An 11,090-nucleotide genomic window follows, 5' to 3' on the forward strand; every position below is an offset into this window, starting at 1 on the left:
TTGTTGATTTGACGTCGAGTTGTTCGACGGGTTAGTCCGATAAATAAAGGAGGTGCTTCCCGATTTCCGGGAAATTAAATTACGGATATACGGGAGCGTACCCATAATTATCGGGAAACCAAGCGGATTTATATAAATACTTTATAAGAAACCTGATTATGTGTTATGATAAAATGTTTTGCCAAAACTAATAACCCTAATTTCGTAAAAGGATAAACATATATATTTTCTGAGAACGAATACCGAACCGACTTTCGAGGACATAAACCCTAATTGATACGTGTATTATAATATAGAGTATGTTACGAGTCGGGTTTTGTTAACGTACGGGTAGACTGTTAGCGAGGATAAGTCAAACATGTTCGGACATCTAATTTAGGGTTTTTCGGTTCCTGTAGGTTCTAGTTGAAATCCTTAGCATCCCAGTTGGTGCGAAGCTAACCAGTAATAGTTGTTAAAGCTTATTGAGGCAAGTACCTCTGACCATATCTTTATGGGTCAGTAATATATGAATAATTACTGATTTAAATTTACGTACTGGAACAGAACGTTTTAAGTTACGTATCCCCCTATGTTCAAATTGTTTTGTTAACTTGTGTTTTGGGGGAAAAGTAACTTCTAAAAGAACCTATCTCTAAATTTTGAATGAAATGAAAATGTTTTGGAAAATGTGTTGTGAGGGAATTATTTTAAAAAGAGATAGGTAAGTGGTTTGGAAAACTGGATAAAGTTAATCAGATAATTGGATGAATGTGCGCAAGGGCCTGTAACGGCCAGGAAGATAGCGTAAAAGGCGAAGTGGTTGCGCACCCTATTATAACCACCAGCCCAGCGTGACAGGGACCTAGCTAGTCTTTGAGTTCCGGAACAAATTTCATAGGATGGCCAAGATAGAGTTGTCCAATGGAGATAGCCTGATCAGCTGTCTCACCAGGGATCATCCAATACTTTTATATCTGAGCGAGATTTCATGGTTCCCGTAATGGAACCAATGGTTTTGGGTCCCCGTAACAGGACAATTGATATTGTGAATTCCTGTAATGGAACAGAAGATTTAGAAATGAAAATAGCATGCTAAAGTTTAACTCTGGTACTCACACAACACTATTAATAAAATGTTTTATAGAGCATGCTAGTTGTTGATATCCAGTTCGTACTTGTTTTACTTGTTTTTACAAACGAGTTATGATTTATGTTCCTATAAATGTTTATCATACATTTTTTTGATTATTATTCATATAGTGGTACTGCTGAGCGATTGATCGCTCACTCTTGCAAAATATTTTTGTATGTTCTCTGGTTGCAGATGCCTAGGAGATTATGCTGTTTTAGAAAGGGCCAGTTTCCAGTTCCTCCTGTGTTGAGCTCCTTTGAGTGTATTGCGTCAGACCAGGTGTGGTCTGTGAGTTGTTGTAGAATATTAGTTATGTCAGGTTGTTTTCAATAAGTATGTAACCTAAATTATACTTGAACCTGGAAAAGATTTTGTGAAGGGGTTGTTTATATTACAATAAAAGTGAGTTGATTACATGATAATTGTAGTTTAATATTGTTAGTGACGTCAACTCCCGACCCCGGGGTTGAGGCCGTCACAAGTTGGTATCAGAGCTACAGGTTTAAGTCCCTGATTTAGGTTAGGAATAGAGTTGGAAAGGTGTAGAATTGGCATATAGGGTGTGAATCAACAACTCACATTAGAGGAGCAAGTTTAAGATTCTAGTCGAGGGTTCGGAGGCGTAACCCTGACATATATTGAGGATCCTGGAATTGCCCTGATATGTAGTGTGTCTCCCTGGTATATGTGTCATTGGTAATGGCCGATAGAGATTCCTAGTTATCTCTTGTGAGAACAAGTCCGACCATGTGAATTTAGTTAGTAGGTTGCTATATAGTCAGCAGTTGTCATGAGTATTGGCTTATGCTATTAATGATGCACTGGTATTTTGTTATTACTTTTATTGTTGCATTTGTTGTTGATTTTGTTAAATTTAGCCACTCATTACAGTCGGACCCCAACTAAATAAGGATGGGAATATTTATTGCGGCAACATTCTCTTGGCAAATGAAAATGTTGCTACCTGGGGGCAATTTTTAAACTAAAACCATTTGTTATGTTTCAGGAAAATGCCGCCAAAGAAGAATATCCTGTCCAATTCCTCTAATAGGGACTCAGATGGGGGGCCAGTAATGAATGAGTTGCTAGATTTGCTGTGCCAACATTCTAACCAAATGTCTCAGCAGCAAGAACAATTTCAGCAGCAGCAGCAATTTCTGCAACAGCAGCAACAACAGCAGCAGTTTATACAACAGCAGCAGCAGCAAATCCAACAGCAACAGTTGCAGTTTCAGCAACAGCCTCAACAAAGAGAGGTGAACCAAACTGTTAGTTTAATCTTTTCAGTCAGTAAAGCCCCCAGAGTTTAAGGGCGAAGTGGACCCAGTTGCTTCCAGAATTTGGCTAAAGGAAATGGAAAAAGCCTTTACCCTCACTCAAATAAGTGACAATCTCAGGTCAGACTATGCGGTTTATTTTTTAAAGGGTGAAGTGAATTATTGGTGGGAATCCACTCGTGCCTTAGAAGAAGAAGGTCCTATTCCATGGACCAGGTTTACAAAATTATTTTTGGAAAAGAATTTTCCAGGATTGTTTGCAAAATCAGTTGGAAGTTGAGTTTCTGGAATTGAAGCAGGGTGAAAAGATTGTGGTCGAGTACGAGGCCAAGTTTACGGAATTGGCCCGATTGGTGCCTGTGTATGTGAGTACTCAAGCTCAGAAGGTGAAAAGGTTCCACCAAGGATTGAAGCCCGAAACTCGCAGTGGAGTTGTAGTCTTGCAGCTCAAGACATATCCCTCTGTAGTTCAAGCCGCTCTATTAATTGAAAGTGATCAGAAGCTGGCTACCAAAGAAAAAGGTGATAAGAAGAGAAAGTCTGAAGGTACCACTGATGAGCCAAACCTAGAAGGATCCAGTCAGAGGTTTCAGAGGCGATTTGGCCAAAATAGGATTAAAAGATTCAGAAGGCAGAATTTTCCTCTGGCCAGGCCTACTACCACTTCAGTTTCCTCCACTCCAACCCAGTCAGCAAACTCAGCGGTGGATTGCAAGATATGTGGAAAGAGGCATGGTGGTCTATGCAGAAGGGACGTTCAATGTTTCAAATGTCATTAGAAAGGTCATTATGCATCGGAGTGCAACTCGAAGAAACCTGAAGTTACTTGCTATAATTATGGAAAGGTGGGACATCTTGCTGGGAATTGTAAGGCAGCTACTCAAGGTACTGCATCTCAAGGACCGGCATCCAGCACAGCTAAGGCCAGAACTTTCAAGATTACCAAAAGGTCCAATGCTCAGGATTCGGATGTGGTTGCAGGTACGCTCTCTCTCAACTTCGTACCTGTCAAAGTTTTATTTGATTCGGGAGCATCTAAGTCTTTCATATCAAAGGATTGTGTGATTAAAATAGATTTAATATTAGAAGACTTGACTGAACCTTTAACTATAGAAGTAGCTAACCAGGATAGAATCTCAGTGAGTCAGTTTTTCCCTAAGTGTCAATTGGAAATCCACGAGCATTCTTTTTCGGCTGACTTAATACCTTTCGAGCTAGGAGATTTCGACGTGATTTTAGGAATGGATTGGTTGTCCCAATATAAGGCAAATATTGACTGTAAGAAGAAGAAGATTGTGATATTTACTGAGGATAATGTTAAGGTAAATTATCAAGGACAAAGGCAAGAAAAGAAATTTCTCTCGATATTAAAGGCAAAGAAATTGTTAAGACAAGGATGCGAGACTTACTTAGCACGTGTAGTAGACGTTGAGAAAGAGGTACTTAATCTGGACGAGATTCCAATAGTAAAAGAATTTCTAGATGTTTTTCCAGATGAATTGCCAGGATTGCCACCAAATCGTGAGATCGAGTTTTCTATTGACTTAGTTCCTGGAGTAGAACCAGTTTCAAAGGCTCCATATCGAATGGCCCCAGTAAAATGAAAGAGCTAGCTAAGCAACTTCAGGAATTATTGGATAAAGGTGTAATTAGGCCAAGTGTATCTCCGTGGGGTGCACCAGTGCTATTTGTAAAGAAGAAGGACGGAAGTATGAGATTGTGTATCGATTATCGGGAGTTAAATAAGTTGACCATCAAGAATAAGTATCCCCTACCAAGGATAGATGACCTATTTGACCAGCTTAAGGGAGCGTGCTGTTCTTCGAAGATTGACTTGAGATGGGGCTACCATCAACTGAATATTAAGCCTGAAGACATACCAAAGACTGCATTTAGAACCAAATATGGACATTATGAGTTCTTAGTGATGTCGTTTGGATTGACCAATGCACCAGCTGCTTTCATGGATTTAATGAACCGGTGTATAAAGAGTACTTGGATAAGTTTGTGATTGTATTTATTGATTACATCCTCATCTATTCAAAGACTAAAGACGACCATGCTGAACATCTGAGGATTGCCCTGCAAAGGTTAAGAGAGAAGCAGTTGTACGCTAAGTTTTCGAAATGTGAATTTTGGTTGGAAGAAGTTTAATTTTTAGTTCATGTAGTAGGTAAAGATGGAATTAAGGTGGATCCTATAAAGATTGAGGCGTTATCCCAGTGGGAACAACCAAAGACCCCAACGGAAGTTAGAAGTTTTCTTGGACTAGCAGGTTATTATCGAAGATTTGTAAAGGACTTTGCTAAGATTGCGACTCCATTGACTAAACTGACCAGGAAGAATGAGAAGTTTATCTGGATAGAGAAATATGAGGAAAGCTTCCAAGACTTAAAGAAAAGATTAGTAACAGCTCCAGTGCTAGCATTGCCAGATGAGACGGGAAATTTTATAATCTATAGTGATGCTTCTTTAAAAGGGTTGGGCTGTGTGTTGATGCAACATGATAAAGTTATCGCTTATGCCCCCAGACAGTTAAAACCCCATGAGCAAAAGTATCCAGTACATGACTTGGAGTTAGCAGCAATCGTGTTCGCGTTGAAGCTGTGGAGACATTACTTGTACGGAGAAAAGTGTGAGATTTATACGGATCACAAAAGTTTAAAGTATATATTCACCCAGAAGGATCTAAACATGAGACAACGGAGATGGCTAGAACTGATTAAAGATTCTGATTGTTCTATTAACTACCACCCAGGCAAGGCCAATGTAGTGGCGGATGCTATAAATAGGAAGGAAAGATTGAATGAGATCAAGATCTCTAAGGAATTAGAAAAAGAATTGGAAAAGCTGGAAATTGAAATTTGAGTGTCAGAGGAGAATAAAGAGCAGTTGTATGAGATCAATTTTCAGCCAGAATTGATGGACAAGATTAAGAAGTGTCAGGAAGAAATGATGAATCAAGGACTAGATAGTTTAACTGGAGAAGAGCTTTGTACTCAAAAGGATAATTAAGGTATGTTTAGGTTTTCCTCGAGAATATAGATTCCCGTTGTGACTGAACTGAAGAATGAGATTTCACGGGAAGCTCATAATTCTAGGTTTTATATTCACCTGGGAAGCACTAAGATATATCAAGATTTGAAAAAGAACTTCTGGTAGCCAGGAATGAAAAAGGAAATAGCCAACTGGGTTAGCAAATGTCATGTGTGCCAGACGGTAAAAGCAGAACATCAAAGACCAAGAGGATTGTTACAACCTTTGGACATTCAACAATGGAAATGGGAAGAAATTGTGATGGATTTTATAGTAGGACTACCAAAGACGAAGGTGAACCATGATGCTATTTGGGTAATTATTGATAGTTTGGAAAAATCTGCACATTTTCTTCCGATCAATGAAAGGTATTCCTTGGAAAGGCTAGTTAAGTTGTATTTGGATGAAATCGTGACCAAACATGGAGTCCCTGTCTCAATTGTGTCTGATCGAGATCCAAGATTTAATTCAGGATTTTAGACAAAATTTCAGGAATGTTTAGGGACTAAGTTGAAAATGAGTACCGCCTACCATCCTCAGACAGATGGCCAAAGTGAAAGAACAATTCAGACAATAGAAGATATGTTAAGGGTTTGTGCTTTAGATTTTAAAAGGAAATGGGACGATCACCTGCCGTTAATTGAGTTTTCCTATAATAACAGTTATCACGCCAGCATAGGTGCCGCCTTACGAAGCTTTGTATGGACGTAAGTGTAGGTCTCCACTCTATTGGGATGAAGTAGGAGAAAAGAAGTTATTAGGTCCTGAGTTAGTTCAACAAACTAAGGATGCAATTGTATTAATTTGAAAAAGGTTAGAAGCAGCCCAAGATAGACAGAAAAAGAATGCAGACCTTCATCGAAAGGACATGGTCATAGAAATAGGATCGTTGGTATTGCTGAAAGTGTCACCTTGGAAAGGATTGGTTAGGTTTGGACAGAAAGGTAAACTAAGTCCTAGATATATTGGACCCTTTAAAGTACTGAGAAAAGTAGGTAAAGTTGCCTATGAATTGGCATTGCCACCGCAATTGCAACATATCCATAACGTGTTCCATGTATCTATGTTAAAGCATTATATCCCCGATTCGAATTAAGTTATTGAATATGAGCCAGTCGATCTTCAACCAGATTTGTCCTGCGTGGAACGACCGATCCAAATCCTAGATCGTAAAGAACGAGTCCTTAGAAATAAGTCTATTCCCATAGTTAAAGTGTTGTGGAGAAATCCTCGAGTGGAAGAGTCCACTTGGGAGTTAGAGTCAGATATGCTTGACAAATATCCTCACTTGTTTAGTTAAATCAGATTCTGAGGACAGAATCTTTTTAAGGGGGAAGGATATAACGACTCGTACATTTCTGTATTATTTAACTGTGTAATTATTAAATAATTAAATAAACAAAATATGTGTGTGGGTTCTGTCAGCTAGATATTACTTTGTGATGAGTTATAAGTGATTATTGGTGTTCGAGATTTATTTATGTAATTGTTTGTGAACCGTGTTATTTTGTCTTTATATTTAAAAGTGATATTATTAAAGAATTATGTCCATAAATATTTGGATTATCTCTAAAATCAACTTTATTGCTTCATAATGTTATTTATTATTTTAAGGAGTTTATAAAATTTAGAAATCAATATTTCATTGATTATTTATCCTTAAATGATATTCTGATTTTATTTAATTGTAAAATCAGTATTTAATTCCAGAATTCTTCAAAAATTATGAAGTTCATATTTTTATTAAGTGGAATATTCCGAGAATTTTAAATTTATTTTGGAGATTTTTGGGATTTATTTGACCCGCGCGTTGTTTCGTTTAATTGTAAAAATGCGGATCCAGTGTACGTCTTAAAAATGATTTAAAAATCTTGAAAATTTTGTTTAGTTAATTGTTAATTATTGCGATGATTTTAAAGTTATTTTGGTAAATTTTAGAATTATATTTACTCGTAATTTACTCATTAAAGTATAAGTTTCGTGTTTTTACGAGAATTTCAGAATAGGTGTTGCATAATATTATTAAAAACACAACACACAAACAAAACTCACCCCTGTAACCCCCTGTCTCTCATCTCTCTTTCTCATCTCGATCTCATCCCTCTCTCTCTAATCTCTTCTCTCTCGGCTTGTCTCTCCCTATAGTCTCTCTATTTCGTCTCTCTTCTTCTCCCTCTCTCTTTCTCACTATCTTATTCTCTTCTTTATGTATCTCTTTCCGCCCCTATTTTGGTAAGCATCGCTTTGTTGTTCTTTCATTTTCAGGCGTGATAATACACGCATGTGTGTGTATAATCATTGTAATATTGGCCGTTGTTGTGTATTCTCTGTTATCGCTGCCCCTCGTCGTTTTCCAGCGAGGATAGTGGCGCGTGGCGGTTAACTCGCCGCGATGTTGTTGTTTTATTCGGTTGTGTTGGTCGGTTTCCGACGTGTTTTAATTATTATTGCGTGTGCGAGTGTATATATGTGTGTGTAAATCATGTGTGTGTGTGTGAATTCGCTGTGTGTGCATTTGTGTGTGTACCGTGTTTTGGGTGTTTCCGTGTGTGTGTTTATGGTGAGACTGTTACCTGATTTCTGTGGTTTTCTGCATGTGTCCTTGCTGTTCCGATTGTGTGATGTTGCTTACGCACGTTGTGCGCGTGCTCTTGTACCGAATTAAAACCATTATTAATTATATTTTATTTTAATTTTCTGCAGAAATTAATTGATTTCGATTCGTGAAATAAAATATATTGTGCGGGAATAAATTATGTTAATCGATGAAATTTGCGAAGGATGTCCGATATAATCGGAAACCCGCAAATTTTATCGCCGTCGGCGATGATCCTCGACGAGCCGACGGTGGACTATGATGATATAATCTGAGTCCTACGAGTTAAAAACTTTATAAAAAATTATAAAATATGAATTAAAAATATAAAACACTAATAATAATTAATAATTGTATTTAATTGGTGTTTGAGAATTTGTGGATTATTAATGTTGGTTAAATCGGTTGATGGGACTTGTAAATTTGGATTTTTGGTGATTATGTTGTTAATTTGACGTCGAGTTGTTCGACGAGTTAGTCTGATAAATAAAGGAGGTGCTGCCCGATTTTCGGGAAATTAAATTACAGAAATATGGGAGCGTACCCAATAATTATCGGGACACCAAGCGAATATATATAAATACTTTATACAAAACCTGATTATGTGTTATAATGAAATGTTTTGCCAAAACCAATAACCCTAATTTTGTAAAAGGACAAACATACATATTTTCTGAGAACGAACACCGAACCGACTTTTAAGGACATAAACCCTAATTGATACGTGTATTATAATATGGAGTATGTTACGAGTTGGGTTTTTGTTAACGTACGGGTAGATTGTTAGCGAGGATAAGTCAAGCATGTTCAGACATCTAATTTAGGGTTTTTCGGTTCATATAGGTTCTAGTTGAAATTCCTAGCATCCCGGCCGGTGCGAAGCTAACTAGTAATAGTTGGTAAAACTTATTGAGGCAGTTACCCCTGACCATATCTTTATGGATCAGTAATATATGAATAATTGTTGATTTAAATTTATGTACGGGAATAGAACATTTTAAGTTACGTACCCCCTATGTTCAAATTATTTTGTTAACTTTTGTTTTGAGGGAAAAGTAACTTCTAAAAGTACCAATCTATAAATTTTAAATGAAATGAAAATGTTTTGGAAAATGTGCTGTGAGAGAATTGTTTTGAAAAGAGATAGGTAAGTGGTTTGGAAAACTGGATAAAGTTAATTAGATAATTGGAAGAGTGTGTGTAAGGGCTCGTAACGGCCAGGAAGATAGCGTAAGAGGCGAAGTGATTGTGCACCCTATTATAACTACCAGCCCAGCGTGACAGGGCCCTAGCTAGTCTCTGAGTTCCGGAATAAATTTCATAGGATGGCCAAGATAGAGTTGTCCTATGGAGATAGCCTGATCAACTGTCTCACCAGGGATCATCCAATACTTTTATATCTGAGCAAGATTTCATGGTTCCCATAATGGAACCAATGGTTTTGGGTCCCCGTAACAGGACAATTGATACTATGAATTCCTGTAATGGAACGGAAGATTTAGAAATGAAAATAGCATGCTAAAGTTTAACTCTGGTATTCACACAACACTATTAATGAAATGTTTTATAGAGCATACTAGTGGTTGATATCCAGTTCATACCTGTTTTACTTGTTTTTATAAACGAGTTATGATTTTTGTTCCTATAACTGTTTATCATACATTATTTTGATTATTATTCATATAGTGGTACTACTGAGCGATTGATCGCTCACTCTTGCAAAATATTTTTGTATATTCTCTAGTTGCAGATGCCTAGGAGATTATGTTGTCTTAGAAAGGGCCAGTTTCCAGTTCCTCCTATGTTGAGCTCCTCTGAATGTGTTGTGTCAGACCAGGTGTGGTCTGTGAGTTGATGTAGAATGTTAGTTATGTCAGGTTATTTTCAATAATTATGTAACCTGAATTATACTTGAACCTGGAAAAGATCTTGTGAAGGGGTTGTTTATATAGCAATAAAAGTGAGTTGATTGCATTATAATTGTAGTTTAATATTGTTAGTGACATCAACTCCCAACCCCGGGGTTGAGGCCGTCACATTAAGTGGCATTTACGTCCACTTAGAATGCTCTATAAAGGCTTGAATTGGTGTTTTGTACTCGAGTTATTTGTGTATTTGATGTGTTTTTGTAGTGTTTTTGCGTTTCAGGCATAGTTGGAGGAATCAGGAGATTTAGCATTGTTTTGGTGCTAAATTGGTGCTAGGAAGGTGTCTCGAATAAAACCTAGTGGATCGCCATCTCAAACCAGCCAGAAAAATGGAAATCAGAATATTTTCCAGAAGGTCAGCGCGCCCGCGCTGTAGTAGCGTGCGGCCGCGCCGGGTGAACAGAAGGACAGCGCGCCCGTGCTGATGAAGCGCGCGGCCGTGCCAGGTTGGGTTTCAAGAATCCTGTTTCTACTACAATTTTGATTTCTGGACTTCTTTGCTGATCAGGGCTGCTATATATTGATAACTTAAGATCGTTTTTCATAAAATGAGACATAACAGAGCTTAAGGAGAGATCGACGAGAAGACCTATAGCACAATTCAACGAAAGTGAAGAAGACCTAGTTTATTCTTGTGATTCTTTGTTTTAACATGTAATCCTGGATGCTCATTTCTTGTTTGTTGAACCTATACTTTTGTTACGTACTTGGTTTATTATTTATTCAGTATAAAGACTACGGTTATTCTACCATGCTTTCATCGGAACCCACGTTGATGAGGAGTCCGATTATGTGCTAATCGTTATCGTGGGGTTCTAGCAGATTTACTTATGGATTTCTTTAGTTAATTTTGTTTCGATACCTTACTGTGTGGTGATTGTATGATATCCTAGTATTGGTTGTGCTTATTCTTCTTATGAGAGTCCCGAACTTATAAGATAGCGGGTTAATCTCTAATAAAGCGAAAGTGAATTTAGGGGTTTAGAACTTGCCATATTAGCATAGGTTCATGTATTTGATATGCATGATTCGTAGGTGATTTTAACCATCTTACTTGCCCTATGTAATCACGATAGATAACTTGTGCATTAAATCGTTATGTTGTCAAATTCTATAGACATATAGGGTCTCAATATAAT

The 11,090-nt window shown here is 37.5% G+C and overlaps 1 protein-coding gene across 1 annotated transcript; it reads left to right on the plus strand.

The window, feature by feature from the left end:
• The first annotated feature begins 982 nt into the window (after positions 1 to 982).
• LOC141695837 (uncharacterized) lies at positions 983 to 3,995 on the plus strand. Its single transcript, XM_074500048.1, has 7 exons — positions 983 to 1,027; positions 1,307 to 1,398; positions 2,121 to 2,184; positions 2,402 to 2,524; positions 2,643 to 3,059; positions 3,171 to 3,372; positions 3,727 to 3,995. The coding sequence occupies exons 1-7, from the start codon at positions 983 to 985 to the stop codon at positions 3,993 to 3,995; spliced, it is 1,212 nt and encodes a 403-aa protein (XP_074356149.1).
• The last annotated feature ends 7,095 nt before the right edge of the window (positions 3,996 to 11,090 follow it).

Source organism: Apium graveolens, chromosome 11, assembly GCF_009905375.1.
Source record: "Apium graveolens cultivar Ventura chromosome 11, ASM990537v1, whole genome shotgun sequence".
NCBI classification, from domain to species: domain Eukaryota; kingdom Viridiplantae; phylum Streptophyta; class Magnoliopsida; order Apiales; family Apiaceae; genus Apium; species Apium graveolens.

Coding starts and splice junctions, on each gene's coding strand:
- LOC141695837 (XM_074500048.1), top strand. CDS start 983: ATGGAACCAATGGTTTTGGGTCCCCGTAACAGGACAATTGATATT. Junction 2,525..2,642: donor ATCTCAGGTCAGACTATGCG/GTTTATTTTTTA, acceptor AGAATTTTCCAG/GATTGTTTGCAAAATCAGTT. Junction 3,373..3,726: donor GGATTCGGATGTGGTTGCAG/GTACGCTCTCTC, acceptor TAAATTATCAAG/GACAAAGGCAAGAAAAGAAA.